Below are 17,548 nucleotides of genomic sequence, written 5' to 3'. Positions count from 1 at the left end.
GCTGATGAAAGGCCTTGAAAAGGGTATAAAGGCTGCCCAGCTTTTCCTGTCTATGTGTCACTCACCATGTAGCGTAACTTCTATGCGACTGGGCCTTCTTGCAAGAATAAATACTTTTTAAAAGACAATTGGATTCAGAGTGTCTCTTACACAGCGATGAGGGGTTTAATACAAATGTTTGCCACAACAGTACTAAATTGGACCAACTTCAAGTATACTTAGTATACTTTAAGTATATGCCCATAGGGACTAATTACATCAATCAATCAATCATTCACATTCATTTATATAGCACATTTAAAAACAACACACATTGGCCAAAGTGCTTTACATACAGCCCAGCACATCTAATCTAAGATTATAAAACAAAGTATAAAACAATTACAAAAAAATAATTACAATCAAATGCAAGAGAGAAGAGATGAGTCTTTAAATGAGATTTAAATGCATCAAGGGTGGCACAAAATCTAACACGGAGGGGTAAACTGTTCCATAAACAAGGAGCTGCAACAGCCCTGTCTCCTTTTGATTTTAGTCGAGACTTAGAAATGGTTCGCTGAAACCTTTGTACAGATCTTAAAGGCCTAGAGGATGTATGTTGCCTAAGAAGTTCACTAATGTAACTTGGTGCCATCCCATTTAAGCCCTTAAAAACAAATCTTATACTTAATCCTAAATTTGACTGGAAGCCAATGAAGGGATGCTAGTACAGGTGTTATACTCTCATATTTCCTAGTCCCGGTTAAAAGTCTGGCAGCAGCATTTTGAACCAACTGCAGACATGAAAGTGATGCATGAGAAATACTATAGTACAATGAATTACAATAGTCCAATCTGGACATAATGAAAGTATGCATAACAACTTCCAAATCATTAAAAGACAAATAACCACTGAATTTATATGCTTATCAAACTTTTAACTCGGCATTAAGAACTCCAAGACTCCTATAGCTTGATTTTGTACCTTCGATTTAAAAAGGCCTAATAGATTAACTATATATTTGGTAGAAACACTATCACTTCAGTCTTTCATTCATTCAAGTGGAGAAAATTGGCTGACATCCACTCCTTAATATCATTAAAACAATCAAATAGAGACTGCAAGGCTGAATTATCCCCAATTTTTATTGTTATGATGAGGCAGGAATGAAGCGGAGAGAGAATCCATATGCAAGCATACTTTAATAAAACAAACAGGAAATCCAGGTAGACAACAGAATACGGAACTCAGGACAGGAAACAGCTACAACGACCGACAAAAAACAACTGAAGAACAGAGGTTTAAATACACAGGCAAACAAGCTAAACAAGATAACAAGGGGGCGTGGCTAATTAGAAACACCTGGGAGACTAATAAACGAGAAAAACTACAAAGGACTACAAAACATGGCACAGGACAGGACATAACAAAAGTCCACACAAGACAAGGGGAACACAAGACAGGAATCATGACATTTATAGGTAGATAAAGCTGATATCATCGGCATAAAGATGATAATATACATTATGTTTCTTACAAATATCAGCCAATGGAAGCATGTAAATAGAAAATAAGACTGGACCCAATATCGATCCTTGTGGAACCACACACTTCATTAGAGCAGAAGGAGATGAAAAATGTCCTAATTCCACAGAGAAAGTTCTCCCAGAAAGATATGAGTTAAACCAATTAAGAGCTTTTCCTTGAATCCCTGCCCATTCTCTTAGATGCAGCATGCACTATAGTATCATATGTAGCAGTCAAATCAATTAAAACTAAAATTGCACACTTTCCTGAATTGACAGCCAAAAACAAGTCGTTTGACACTTTGAGAAGGGCTAACTCTCTACTGTGTTGAGCCCTAAATCCCGATTGGAACTTATCAAAAATACCATTTCCATTTAAATAAGTAGAAAGCTGTTGAAAGACAGCCTTCTCAAAAAATTTTGACAGGAAAGACAAATTTGAGATTGGCCAATAGTTCTTTAAATCAGATGAGTCCAGATTGTGCCTTTTTAGAAGGCGTTGCACCACTGCATGCTTGAAGCAGGATGGCACGACACCACTCAATAAGCTCACTATTGACAAAAGATCTAAACCAACCACGTCTAATACCTGAACGAGGAGGCGTGGGGGAACAATATCTAAAGAACACTGAATGGGCTTCATTTGACAGGCTAAGTCCACCATATCAGGAAATTAAATTGGTTTGAATTCACTTAAATAATGTACTAATGTACTAATGAGGGTGGAATGACATAATCAAGGATGAGGCCTGAAGGTATAATACTAGCTGTAAGAGCATCAATTTTGTTAATGAAATACTCTAAAAAGTTTTCACATGTTATCCGAGTAATATCAAGGCCTGTTGTTATGTCAGGATTTAAAACTGAGTCTATTGACTTGAATAACGCTTTAGGATTATTTGGAATCTTCTTAATAAGATATATAGATATATAAGAAATATTTTATCTTTGCAGTTTTAGCAGCCTTCTGATTTTTAATAAGACACCTGCAACTTATCTTTCTGCCATTGCCTCTCTGCTTTCCTCCACACTTGTCGGAGGCAACGAGTATCATTATTAAGCCATGGCTGTGGTTTGGATTTTGCACCTATGATTTTAAAAGGAGCACCTTTTAACATGCTTGATTAGTGATATTAAAGTGTACTTTATTTGTGTTACAAGTACATTACAAATTCATTATGAGTGTCTTTGAAACATACAAGCAATATATAAATATATATTTGTTGCCATTTTCACCTTTTATTAGGATAGGACAGTAGCTAGACAGGAAGTGAGAGAGAGAAAGAGAGAGGAGGGACAGGATCAAGAAAGGTTTCCAAGCCAGGACTTGAACTCGGGTCTCCCGAAGTTCATGTCAGCACACTTGCCCACGAGGCTATCATGGTGTTATATCCTCCTGGGTCCCAGGAATAGACTTTTGTCCACTGTCCACACCATACATGTCACATGTCACAAGCTGGGTGTCTTGTAAAGAGCAGATTCAGGACTTTTCAGAGACACCAAATGTTTGGAGGTTTCACCAAGAAAACAACTTCTCCTTGCTCTTTAAAAATGCCTGACATTAATTTAGTGATCAAATGTTGCACTCTTATGGAATTATAATAATATATTGTAATTATAATTTAAATCGGATTACTTTTCAAATTGTATTTAAACCAACATCTCAGGAAAACGTTATGGAGTTGTATGTCCACTGTAGAGGACACCAGGACTTAAATCATGTTTAACAGGCATTTTGGGAGACACAACAAGTGAATATGGAAATAAATTATACATCAATATTCCTATTAAATATTAGATATTATTATTAAAATGTGGCTAATTATTACTCCAATTTCTTAATCCCATTGTTTTTGCCTATACATATAATTTCATGTCATTTTTTTTTTTAAGAACTGAGTTCTGGTGTTCACTACAGAGGACATAGCATAGCATAACATATGAATAAAATATAATTTTTCAAAAAAGGTTTTTTTTTTCTTTTTTTTTACCATTTGTTTCTTATGCTCTAAACAATGTGAACTAAAAACGTTTTTTTCATGGGTCTCAGGAGGATATTACTTTTCAATAACAAATGTACATTATTTTGAAAGTATACTTTCAATGCATTGTTACAATGATAATTTCCAGCACACAGTTAAAATATGCCTAAAATATGTATTTTAATAAAGTGCAAATAAATAGACTTTTAAAAAAAAAAAAAAAATTTAAACTGAATTTTCACTTCAAGTATATTTTTCTAAAATATATTTTTAGAAAATATACTAAAGTACAATTATTTTAAAGTGTGTTAAAAGTTGTAGAGTGAAAATAGGTAAAAGCATGATGATTATATATATATATATATATAGGCTATGTATTTATAAAGAGAGTACAATTCTTTCTTCTGTTGAAAACTGTAACCAGATAGACGCCATTGACTTCCATGGTATGGAAGTCAATGGCGATCAATCAACTGTCAACTAGTTTTACCAGAAATTGTCTAACTGGGGCTTTGGTTTTACTTTGGAACACTTAGAAATAAAATGACGTAACACATCCGCCTTCACAGAAATCACGTGACTTTAATAGGACGGTTTATCTGAAGTTTAACCCATCGTCAGTATCCTAGATCACTGCTGTCATTCAGTTTGGAAGCGGTCAGAAGTGACATCAATATGAGGAACCATTCTTTCCGTTTTGGGGTTTTATTGCTCATGGGCGGTGAGTCTCATTGTTTAATTTTTTTTATTAATTCAACACTTTCGGTTTCAATAAACCGGAAACAAAAATATTTATGTTATTTGCCTATTATTATTTTTTTTTATTTTATCTCCAGTGTTTCTTGTTCTCATAACATTGTATTACTTTCTACAAATGGACATGGTATTAAAGGGCACACAATAATGACAGGTGACCGCACCATTATAATGTTATTTAAAGTGATTTATGGGTAAGTGTGTTGTTGGTGTGTGTTTGACAGTGAACACTAGAGGACGCTGACGCTGATGCTTAGTTTTATTACTTAATAACAATATTACAATATGCAAGCATGTTAATGAACATGTATTATTATTATTACTAGTATTATTATGCTTTATTTAACCAGGAGAATCACATTAAGATAATTCTATCTATTCTTCCAGAGAGACTTGGTCAAGACGGCAGCACATAAAGTTTCATCACAAAATGACAATACCACAATTTACACATTCAAAATTAAATGAATAAAATCAAATCAAGAGAAACAATTGCAAGTGTCATTTAAAACATTGTGCAGGAGACATTTAAAAGTGCTCAAGTTTGGAAATGCATCTAGATTAAGTAGGCTACATTTTGCTATTCATTCCAAGCCCAAGGAGCATAAAAAGAAAAAGCACATTTAGGCCTACCAGATTCTGACAATACCCTTTGGATTTTTAGCCAAATGAGAACCAGATCTTGTACGATAACTATTTGTATAATTAATTAGAAGATTTGAAATATAGGAGGGCAATTTACCTAAAAGAGCCATTGCAATAAACAAGTATTATGTAACTTTCTCCTTTGATGTAAAGATAACCAAGCTAAGGAATCACATAAAATGCAATGATGCGTACGTGACTCTTCACCAGAAACAAAGCTAAAGCTGCATGATACACAGAGTTTGTAGATGTATTCATTTATTTGTGAATGTTTTTGATTGCATGTGATCTTCCTGTTACAGATACATACCTTTACAATCTTATATTTACAATATGGCTGCTAAAATGGTGCATTAGGAGGTAGAGGCCAAGCTAATAAATGTCTGTTTTAATGTGCTTACTGTAAAACTCAAGTTAAAATCATGTTTTCTGAAAGCCAGTGATAATTTAAACTAATTAGCAGCTTAGTCTGTTGTAGTGATAGACTCAGTTCTGTATCATGTATATTATTTGGTGTTATTGCAAGTAACTTTGTTTTGTATGTATCGCAGGCTGTCGATTATGCTGCTGCTTAGTTTTATTACAATACACCATGCTTACGACACATAGCACTTTAACTCTACAATTTTGTTGTCAAGAGTTAAATCTTTTTTTGCAGTTTAATCTCTCTTTGCAACAACTGTTTCTGTTTGTTCATCAGGTGTGTTAAGTTATACAGATGCAGTGAAGTCAGTGTCAGTGATGGAGGGAGATTCTATCACTCTAAACACTGATGACAATGACATACGGAGAGAAGATCTGATACTCTGGATCTTTGAAGATTCTGTCATAGCTAGAATTAATAAAGCAGATGCAATCTTCTCTACACATGATGATGATGGGAGATTCGGAGACAGACTGAATCTGGACAAACAGACTGGATCTCTGACCATCAGTGACATCAGAACTGAACACACTGGACTCTATCAACTCTTCATCAGTGCCACAACTTAGATATCCAAGAAATTCAGTGTTTTTGTCAGTGGTGAGTTGAGCCTGTTCATCTGGATTAATTGTCTATGAACAAGTTATTTGATCACAAGAGTTGCCTAAATGATTTTTTCACATATATTTTATTTTTTATCTATAAGACAGGAAGAGGGTAGTCACACAAAGTTGGGTTATTATGGAGATTTGCTCAGATTCTAAGAAATGATAAAGCTTTTTATGAAATTGTGAATAAGCAATCATATGTTATGCCATATTCAATTCATTTATGTATGGTAAGTCAGTGAACTTGACGACAGGATGATTATTGCACCAGAAGTACATAAAAAATAAGGTCATAGAGATTTAATTTTGAACCTGATCCATTTTCTATTTAATTCCAAATATTTGTGTAGCTTGTCACAATACAGCAGCTTTAGGTACCATGTCAAATCAAATATGATAGTAATGAGTTATTATTAATATAAAGAAGTCAGTGCAGTAGGAGGAATGCAAGATATGTTTGGTTATGACTGATGTTGGATTGCCCATGGAGTCTTCATGATGAAGGCATATTGTATTTAACAATCAAAACAATAAATAAAAAAATGAACATTTTAACAATAGAAGTACTATAGCGTGTTGCGTTATTGTTTCCTGATTGGCTGAAATGCAGAGGACTGATTATGAGCAGATTATTTTGTATTCGAAAAGCTGAATTTGAAATGTAAACACTTCAAGTTTAATATTAAATCCATTTTTATTTATAATTAAGACCCAACGTCTTAAAAGATACTATTTTAAAAATATATATGTGTAAACTTTATACATGTATGTTTAATAAAAAGAAAATAGAGTGTTGACTAATAGTGTAAAAGGATTGGTACAAAAAATCAAGTTAATACAGTCCAAAAGTCTGACAATTAGCAAAACAATCTGAGTTAAGTTAATTTGAAAAATTAACAAAATAAAATTGGTGAAAATTTGTATTTGGTGTGACTCGCTTTTGCTTTAATGACTGCAGCACTTCATGAACATCTTTTTGGAGCTATATTTACATCATAACATTTCTGCTTTTTTAAATGTTTAAAAACTTTCAACTATTATTTCCAGGTTTCAGTAAGATTTGAAATCACAGTTTTTCAATGTGCTCTCAGGAGCCCACTGTAGGACCCCTCTGTACATGTTAAGTTTCCATCTGGAAACTACTGAAAGCATTATAAACTTAATCTCTGAGAAACTGTTCCTGTTTGCTCTCATGATATGTTTTTTTTTTGCTGATACAGATGTTGTGAAGTCAGTGTCAGTGATGGGGGGAGATTCTGTCACTCTACACACTGATGTTACTCAAATACAGAGAGGTGATGTGATTGAGTGGTTTGGAGATCAAGGTGTCCTCATTGCTGACTTAAACGGCGCTGCTGACGCGAGATGGAGTAACATTGATCTGAATGATCAGACCGGAGACCTCACCATCAAAAACATCCAAAGAGATCAGGCTGGAGTTTATGAAATAAAGATCAACACAATGAGTATGATCTTGCACAGTAAATTATATATTGCTGTTGGTGGTGAGTAGATTCTATTACATTCAGTCTTAATTGACTTTGTGATTACTATATTAAACAGTTACTGTTCACCAGTAACGTGCGGTGAAATCTTGTCATGGGTAGGCTGTGACCTATCAATGTGGCATATGTTCATATTCATTCAGTTAATGAAGCAAAGTTCATATCAGGCATCATCACATCGCTGCCTGCATACAGCAAAGTCATATGTGAGGCTAATCTAATCAAATCTAATAATCAAATTAATGGACACATCTAATGATAGATATATACAACAAACAAATGTTTTGTGCGGGACACAGTAAGAGAGGGAGGCGGCGCGGTGTCAGCGAACCGACAAGCAGCCTAGTCACTATTGTGCAGTTTGTATTCATGCCATGGTTCAAAAAATAATGTAAAGGTTAAATAATAATTCACTTAGACTTTATAAGAAGCAATTGCGACTTTATTTCACACAATTCTGACTTTATATCTTGCAATTCTGACTTTATAACATGCAATTGCGACTTTATTTCACGCAATTCTGACTTTATATCTCGCAATTCTGACTTTATAACACGCAATTGCGACTTTATTTCACGCAATTCTGAGAAATAATGACAGAATTGCGAGATGTAAACTCGCAATTGTGAAATAAAAAGTCGCAATTATCTTTTAAAATGTTTTATTCTGTGGCGGAAACAAGCTTCCATACCTCCTGGCCTCTTCCTCCCATCCATCCTCCCTGACGCATAGCTACCGGGCCGGCCCAGCTATCGGTAGGCGCCGGCGGTGCCGCGGTAGTTACCTGAGAAAACGTTTTGGAAAAGACGGGCTATGGACCCAACCAACTCTATAGGAGGGGAGAAAGCCCTCACATGGTACAACCTATGCAGAGGCTGCGCGCTGCGGTGTCAGAATGCGGAACGTGTGTAGCCTAATGCAGAGGTGGAAAGAGTACTGAAAATTTGTACTCAAGTACAAGTACCGTTACATTGCTGAAACAATACTCAATTACAAGTAAAAGTACTGGTGTCAAAAAAGTACTTAAGTAAAAGTACAAATTACTCTTCTCAAAAACTACTCAGAGTACTAGTTAGTTACTTTTTAGCTGGCGATAGTTAATGTATTACCAATAAATATTCAACCAAATCATAGATTTATGTAGAAAATAGCTACTTTTAACATGTTTTACCTTATTGTCGAAGGACATTAGTGGTCATGATACTGGAATTTCTAACTTCAATATGACACCTTGAAATATGTCAATATTCAGTAGGCCTAGCCTATAATTTTTAATACCATCGGGAAAACTACCACATACTAAATATTTTAATATATACATTTTTGTCCATCCATTTTGTCAAGGCAATCATTATTTTCAAGCATCGAAAAACACAACACTCATTGTAACAGTGATCTATTTGAATGGAAAAGTTTAATTCAAGTCTTCTGAAGACACGTCCACTTTATACCGTGAGATTTTAATTTAGGCTTTTGTTTACATATTTAAACATTGATCAATAACCATTACAATAATCTAACTTAAATATTTACTCACTCAGTGTATTTGTCTTTACAATAGGGTAACGTTAACTGTTGCAATAGCTCACACACAGCACAAGGAAGCTTGATTTCAAACTGAATTTAATTTGCAAAAAAAGACTAGATTTTTCATAACTTTTGACAGCGTTTAATTCAAGAGCATGGAGAGATTGGAGCTGGACGTCATTTGAGTTTGCAGTGAGAACCACTTGGAGAGATTCGCGATTGCACATGATATGACACAGTCCGAGAGCGCACACTCAATATCCGAGTCCAGTTCATTCGTATATTTCAGAGCTCGCGTCCAGTTTTCTGCGATTACATGAATGTGCCCTCGCGTTACAATATTGCACTCGTGACATTTGCCATTAAAAAATGCCATAGAAACTTGCAGGTATTAATAAAATTATGCGTAATAGGCCTACCTGCAATCCCGCGCTGAGAGGAGGCGGGTGTCAAATTCGCTGTCGTTGAGATGAGAGAATGCGAACGCGCAGCTGGTATCGTATCGGTGTATAGGCCTATACTGCAGAAAATGAGTATTGACTGACAGATATTTAAGTATTGATATGTATCAAAATATAGTTATTTTGACAATACTACTATGTAGTTTGTTGTTTCTCCAAACGTTCAGTCCAGCCATTAATCACTCTGAGCTCCTTGCCTCCTTCAGCTATTCAAAACCGGCTGCGACTGCGGCGGCTTTAATTCAGTCCAAATATCAGGGGTTTTATTGGTCCGTTTACGATCGAATATTTTTATTGGCTACCTAAATGCCGGTCAAAGATTTGAATATCAATTCAAATTGTACTCAGTAACGAAATGTGATTTTACAAGTAACGAAGTAAATTACTTAGCTTAATATGTACTTAAGTACAAGTAAAATTACAGATTTAAAAATATACTCAAAAAAGTACAAGTACCCAAAAAAACTACTTAATTACAGTAACGTGAGTAGTTGTAATTCGTTACTTCCACCTCTGGCCTAATGTAACTAACGTGACAAATGTGAAAAAACAAAAATCCTCGACCGGCCCAAAAGTGAAGCGGCCCACCGGGAATTCTCCCGATTACCCACCCCGGGCCTGTTGACAGCCAACGCTAGGCGCCGCTAGATCGGGAAGTGCGGATTGAGTGAGAGCGAGTGGATCACGTGACATGAAGCAAGCTCGGTCTCTGCCTCAATGTTGATAATTCAAGACAGCATGAGAACTGACTGCGCATGCGCAAACCTACGTAAACTACGTTCTATGGACCAAAGAGGCACTGCTAACCTCTGCCTCAATGGCCATGGCCTTGAATTTCCTGCATGAAACAATGGTTTTAGGAGCAAACAATGGCAAAATGAGTATATTATATGTGTATTCCTGAAAATTTTTGTTACAAAAATTAATATTTGGAATAAAATAAATGCAATTAATAATGTGGTGAATTAATAAAGTTCTTGGAATTAATAAATGTAATGTCAACATTTCCTTTGGTGAGGCACTGCCTACCCTGCCTACCCTGACCGCACGTCCCTGCTGTTCACATAAATTTGCATTAAAGTAAATCTAAATGTATCGTTTAAAATGCAGGATAAGCATGCAGGATTTATTTAATAATTTGCTCACGAAGATTTCCATTTGTTTATCAGGTGCTTGGAGTTAATAGGCTACATTTAAATGTTTATTATTTTAATGTACAAGTGTATCCAGTAGCCTAAGACTAATAATACCGTTATACGGCAGGCTGTAGGCCTATTGTAATATGGTTCAATATAATAGGCGTATTTTTGAGCAGTGAAGCGTCCCCTTGTGGAAGAACAACTTTCCGCCCTAAAACGCTTGACTAAAAGTAACCAAAATGTGTTTTCAATTTCAAGTATTCAATACTGAACAGTTAACATTTTTATTAATTTTGAACACCTCTTCATCTAGAAATTATCTATTGTTACTAACTGTTTGATTTTGCAACCTCCTCTGAGTTTGTTCAACTTGCTTCCTGAGACAGTCCTCGGGATATTATAGTTGAAAAAAGTTGAATTTAATGGAAATAATGGTATAGCCATCTTAAACAAAACTCTGAGTTTAAGACAAAAATACATAAGTGTGATGTCACTGACCTTGCAAACCTGGAAATACTGTGATTATTTCATCCTCAACACTCATTGTATCTTGTATCAATCCTGTAAAAACAACTTGTTTTGTTCACAGACAGACTGATAAAAACACCTGTGTCTGTGTCCCCTTACTCTTGGAAGTTGAGTAAAACTAGCCAATCATATTAGAGCTTTCTAGATCAAGAAAGTGCTTTCCAATCTTGTGTTGTCTATGAATGTGCTGCTGAGGCTGAGACTATATTTCAGCTAATGACTATAGAATAAAATTTGATACAGCGTGCACTGGTCAAAGTTGCATGATTATTTTTTATTTTTTTCATTTTAAAATATAAGTTGGTCAAATTATAAAATGGTGTGCCTTTAGTCATATCATGTTTGTAATAAAACAAAGACTTTAAAAAAAAACAAAAAAACAGTGCTGAATCATACACTTAAACAAAACTTACCTGTGTGATTAAATATAATTCATATGTTTAATCTCTGAGTAACAAAAATGTTCTTCATGTGTTTGTTGTTGTGACAGATGAAGTGAAACCAGTATCAGTGAAGAAGGGAGAATCTATCAGTCTACTCACTGGTGTTATTGAACTACTGGGATATGATCTGATATTGTGGAAGTTTGAAAACCATCTCCTTGCTGAAATCAGTAAAGGGTCCAATCGGTTTTTATTACATGATATCAGTTATGGGAAATTCAAAGGCAGACTGCAGCTGCATCCGTCTGGCTCTCTCACCATCAGTGACTGTGAAACCACAGACTCTGGAGTTTATCATCTAAATATGAGCAACAGCACATACACCTTACAGAGGATGATAAATGTTACTGTCAGTGGTGAGTAGATCAAATAATTCAGAATCGGGGGTGTAATGGTACACATAGTCAGGTCTTTCCGTTCGGTTCACATGTTAGTGTTGTCTAAAATATGATTTTTTTTTATACATATTGATACTGAAATATCAGAAAAAATATTATTGACCATGTTCAATACTGTAATAAATGCTAGCATTGCATTATAAATAGACATTAGTGCCCCTCAGTTAAATAATCTTTGTGCAATCAGCTTCGTGTTTTGTTACTTTCTGTAAGAAACAAAGTTTCATCTTTTGAATTCTGTCCATTTTATCAGGAAATTTAAATAATAAATGTTTAGTGCTCTTTGATGTGACTTGACAGATCACTGTGACAGCTCAGTTCAAACAGCAGCATGGAGTGTGAGTGGATGCTATCGCTGTCTCTTTACTACTAGTTATAGCACAAAATATTTTTGAGAACGGGTTGTTGGCCTTGGTTAAATTTCACCCCACAAAAGTTCTGCATTTTGTGTTATGTTTTTATAGTGTTGATATTTATAACATTTGTTATAGACACAATAGTGACTGCCTTTGTCTTTGTTATAGATCAGACACATTCACACTAATGTCTGTCTTTATCATTACAGTATCAGATCTACACTCAGGTTATATAGTGCTGATGTTTATAGTGTGTGTTATAGATCAGACACATTCACACTAATGACTGTCTTTATCATTACAGTATCAGATCTACACTCAGGTTATATAGTGCTGATGTTTATAGTGTGTGTTATAGATCAGACACACTCACACTAATGTCTGTCTTTATCATTACAGTATCAGATCTTCACTCAGGTTATATAGTGCTGATGTTTATAGTGTGTGTTATAGATCAGACACATTCACACTAATGACTGTCTTTATCATTACAGTATCAGATCTACACTCAGGTTATATAGTGCTGATGTTTATAGTGTGTGTTATAGATCAGACACACTCACACTAATGTCTGTCTTTATCATTACAGTATCAGATCTTCACTCAGGTTATATAGTGCTGATGTTTATAGTGTGTGTTATAGATCAGACACACTCACACTAATGTCTGTCTTTATCATTACAGTATCAGATCTACACTCAGGTTATATAGTGCTGATGATTATAGTGTGTGTTATAGATCAGACACATTCACACTAATGTCTGTCTTTATCATTACAGTATCAGATCTACACTCAGGTTATATAGTGCTGATGATTATAGTGTGTGTTATAGATCAGACACATTCACACTAATGTCTGTCTTTATCATTACAGATTCACGTTCAGCTGCTGTATCAGGAATATCTGGTGCCAGTGTTGTTCTGATGATTTGGGCTGTAACTGTTTTTTTAATGCAAGAAGTATAAGTAACCAAGGCAAATGTGTAAGTATTACATACAAATCATAGCAAAAGACAAACAAAATTTAGTTTTTAAAGGAAATGAAAAGTAGTCAGGTTTTGAAGGTTTTTTTTTTTTTTTTTTTTTTTTTTTCACAAGTTATTGACAGTGTTTCTCTTTTTAATGTATGGTTACTATTTAAAGAAATAACAGAAGATTGTCATTGAACTACTGTGTATGTACAAACATTATTGCTTTCTATTGGCTTATTACAGTGCAGTAATAGTGATGGGAAGACTGAATCTTTTTTACCGGTTAAAATAACTGATTCACTAGTTCGTAATACGTAATCATGCAATGTCATGTATAAGAAAATCTATTTTTAAAGCACCCAATAATGATGTGAAATGTGGATGTTTTACATGTCTAAAGTATATAAATTTAATAAACTATTCTTAATAAACACAATAAACTTTAATTTTGCTCTCTCATTTAAACTCATATTAGCGGTTCAGTATTAGTGACTCGAGCTGAACTCTTGACTCCAGAGAGCTCTTGAAATGAGCTCTTGACTCCAGAGAGATCTGCTATCAGTGAACTGCTATTGACTCGAGAACTACTGCCATCGCATCACTTCACTGTAACATTTCCAATTGGCCTATGTTTTATTTTTTATACTTTATAGGAATGAGGAAATATCTTGAAATATCTGACTATTTCTTGACACAAGATATTATAAAAATGTGTATCCAAAGTAGGAATGGTAGACTACTTTGGGAAAACTACTGGGGAATACATTTGCAATTTATTTAACTTTTACTAATCACAAAATGTTTTCCACAAGTGTGTAAATAAGTACTGTGAATTATTATTATCAAAACTATAATTTATTAATTACTATTTTCTTTTATTAACTTATTATTTTTACTATGACTCTTTTTGTGTTTTTATAACAGGTTTCAGTGCATATAAAATGAATGAACCTCACGATCAGGATGAATAATGAGGAGATCCACAACCTCAACAGTATATCTGTAACAATATAAACATGAGCTGTATAAATGAACAAGAGCTTTATTTTATTTTGATTATGTGAAAAATGATTATAAACACTGTAATGAAACTCTAGATGGCACAGACTAATAGGTCCTTAACTCAATCGGTTTGCAATCACATCATTCTCTAGGGCACAGCTGATTGGTTCTTGCTGTATCAGTAGCCACACTGTAACAAATTTCTGTAGTTTTCACAGCATTATTACTGTAAAATGAGCAAATGCTTACTGTAGAACCTGTATACAGCATGTTACTGTAGATCTGCAAAGCATCATGGTCAATTTTCAATGGCGGGTAAATTCTACAGTAAAAATATTTTTTCTGTGAATCACAATACAGCAATTTCTTTGCCATGGTAAGCTGAAAAGCTACGAGATTCCACACTTTTATCGGAATTTTAACTTCAGAAAGGTAACTTTGCTGATTTATTTCCACAGTTTACTCTTGTAAAGTTACCTATTTGTTCAACTTTAAGAGTGCACCAAGTAAACGAGCGGCGCACTTCCTAGTAAACTCGTGTCTTGTGTGCATTTTATAAAAAATAAAATATATATTTGCACATAATTTCGATAGATTTTCTAATCTGGCAACATTCGATAACGTCATAATGAATAACAATTTAATTGGAATTGTGTATGTGTACGTGATGTATATTGGTGCGCTAGCCGGAAATTTGATCCCCATACACTTGGATTTTTCTCTTGCCTGCTAACGTCAACTGTCACCGCGGACGACACCGCGTGCGCGTGAAGCAGTGAAGCCGTGAAGCCAGCCGACTCGACAGAAAACGCAGGTAGAGGTAAGACTTAACACATTTTTAATAGGATCATGATTTTTCTGAACTTAATCGCAGGTCAAACTGCAGAAACGAGATTGTTGATAGCCTAATTTGAAGTGCCATTCCTTCAAATGTCCTTCACATGTGGGAGCATAGGCCTATACTGTATTAAGTGTCTTTTCTGGCAACATTAGCCTACATTTATAACGTCTTAAATTTGATTAAAGAGTAACGTGTAGCATTGTCGAAAAAAATTAATTTGTAATTGTGTATTTGATGTAACTTATGTGTTGGCGCGGTAGCCGTTTGAATAATCTCACTCGTTTTTTTTTTCATGCTTGCTAATGCTAACGTCGCCGCCTGAAGAATCAGACATTTTAAGCGGGCCGATTCGAAAGTTTTATTCATGACTCGTGGAAGCATAATAATATACTCGCACTGTATTAAGATTTTTCGAGATCTTACTAGTTCATTTATTTACCATTTATTGTACTTGTGATTTTTAAAAGGTTTTTTTTTCTGTTTATTTTGTGTTACAGGAAACTTCCACCCAAGCAGACGTTGAGGCCCAGATTTCCCTGCCAAGCACTCCAAGGCTCATCATGCTCGGTAAGATCCCAGCACTAGACATGCACAATAGATCCCAATTTTAAGTGTATAAGTATATTAAGTGTTAAGTATATTTGTATCGATTCACTGTGTGTGAACAAAGTTTTTCGTCATCTTGCACTTAGATTCCAAAGTGTTAAAGTGGCGTAATATCCAGAATGGACGCGTATAAGAGACATGAGACTGAACGCACTGAAAAGCCTTTGCACTGCTCGTATGCTGAGAGGGAGATTAGACAATAGAGCTGCACGATTCATCTTCAAAGACTGTGATCTCGGTCATCGAGACCTTTCAATTCGTCTGTCTATTAAACTTTGACAAATTCATATCGCAACATTCAAATCTGTGTTGGCGCTGCCGTTGACCCAGAGAGAGAAACGTTAGTCATGAAACAGCTTCACAAACAGTCTTTTAAATAAATATCATACATTAGAATTTATCCAGAGGTAAGCACTTATTTGTTGTTGATATATTTTTGACTAGGAATGGGAACAAATATTTGAGTAGTCATTCTTTAACCACCTAACGTTACCCGACTAGTAAAATAATTCTCAAAGTGTTTATTTGGGTTTATATGGACTATTGTGTAATTGTTAAACATCAAACTTTCATTTTTATTATTAACTTTTCTACCATTTGCATGGTGAGTTAAAATAAAAGTTTGATGTTTAACAATTATTTAAAAATATATTCAATTTTAAATATTTATTTAAAAGACTGTTTGTGAAGCTGTTTCATGACTAACGTTTCTCTCTCTGGGTCAACGGCAGCGCCAACACAGATTTGAATGTTGCGATATGAATTTGTCAAAGTTTAATAGACAGACGAATTGAAAGGTCTGGATGACCGAGATCACAGTCTTTGAAGATGAATCGTGCAGCTCTATTGTCTAATCTCCCTCTCAGCATATGAGCAGTGCAAAGGCTTTTCAGTGCGTTCAGTCTCATGTCTCTTATACGCGTCCATTCTGGATATTACGCCACTTTAACACTCATAGATAACGACAAATTTCATCCTCTCTTGGAACGAAAGTGGCTAACTTCTGTCAACCTCATCTACAAGCAAGGACAAAAATAAAGCAATTGAATTTGAATTGATATCGATTCTGGAATAAAAAAATAAAAAAAGATTTTAGAATCTACACGATAGCTAGGTTAATCGATTTTTCTCTCCAAGCCCTAATATATATGTAAATGTGTGTTTTAAGAGTTTTGGTTTATAGAGAAGTGGACATTGTATTACATGTTGATTGGCTAAATCAAATGATCCAATCAAACTTTTATGTATATTGTCATCAACCCATCTGTCTTGCTTATAAACTTTTCAATTAATAATTAATTTCTTCCACTGCAGGGTAGAAGACTCCAGCCCAGGACGTTGACTAGTTCAGGCCCCGTTTTTGAAGGAAAATACAGTTCTGGGAGAAAAACAACATTAAGGGACTAAATTCTACTGTTTGAAATCCTGCTGTTTTTAAATCATTTATTTTGTCTTTTATACACTCTAATTTTAACCAAACATTTTAATACATTTGAACAGGATTGATTTTTATGTTCAGAAAAGTGTTGTTGTATACAAAACGAAATTAAATGTTAACAGAAAAATGTTTACCTATTGAAAAAAAAAAAGTTTTTTTTTTGCTATTTATTTTAAGAATTTTGAAATTTAAAGTGTGAAAAGTTGTCAATAAACGGCATTTTTGTGATTAAAAACAGTGTCTTCATTTTACAGTACACAAAATTAATGCAGTAATCCCTATTACAGTAGTAAAATATGTGAGGTGATGAAACAGTACTGTGATTATTACTGTAAAAAAGTTTACAGTATTTTTCAAGTAACTGCAATTAAGTTTACAGTAAGCATACTGTGAAATGAACTACAGCAACTTA

At 34.5% G+C, this 17,548-nt stretch overlaps 1 protein-coding gene across 1 annotated transcript; it reads left to right on the top strand.

The window, feature by feature from the left end:
- The first annotated feature begins 4,053 nt into the window (after nucleotides 1-4,053).
- On the top strand, nucleotides 4,054-17,366 carry LOC311085142 (uncharacterized protein). The gene is made up of 8 exons (XM_084117574.1): nucleotides 4,054-4,209; nucleotides 5,590-5,913; nucleotides 7,142-7,426; nucleotides 11,572-11,880; nucleotides 13,153-13,261; nucleotides 14,174-15,071; nucleotides 15,590-15,659; nucleotides 17,013-17,366. The coding sequence occupies exons 3-5, from the start codon at nucleotides 7,165-7,167 to the stop codon at nucleotides 13,242-13,244; spliced, it is 663 nt and encodes a 220-aa protein (XP_083973700.1). The 5' UTR covers nucleotides 4,054-4,209; nucleotides 5,590-5,913; nucleotides 7,142-7,164; the 3' UTR covers nucleotides 13,245-13,261; nucleotides 14,174-15,071; nucleotides 15,590-15,659; nucleotides 17,013-17,366.
- The last annotated feature ends 182 nt before the right edge of the window (nucleotides 17,367-17,548 follow it).

This window comes from Abramis brama (genome assembly GCF_963993115.1).
Source record: "Abramis brama genome assembly, chromosome: 6".
In the NCBI taxonomy this organism is placed as follows: domain Eukaryota; kingdom Metazoa; phylum Chordata; class Actinopteri; order Cypriniformes; family Leuciscidae; genus Abramis; species Abramis brama.
Note: the sequence above shows the minus strand (reverse complement) of the source record. Positions and strands in the feature narration are given on the sequence as shown.

What these genes read in the sequence shown, in the direction of transcription:
- LOC311085142 (XM_084117574.1), top strand. Translation starts at nt 7,165, where the DNA reads ATGGGGGGAGATTCTGTCACTCTACACACTGATGTTACTCAAATACAG. An exon ending in ATTATATATTGCTGTTGGTG is followed by an intron (nt 7,427 to 11,571) that starts GTGAGTAGATTC and finishes TTGTTGTGACAG; the next exon opens with ATGAAGTGAAACCAGTATCA. An exon ending in GATAAATGTTACTGTCAGTG is followed by an intron (nt 11,881 to 13,152) that starts GTGAGTAGATCA and finishes TTATCATTACAG; the next exon opens with ATTCACGTTCAGCTGCTGTA.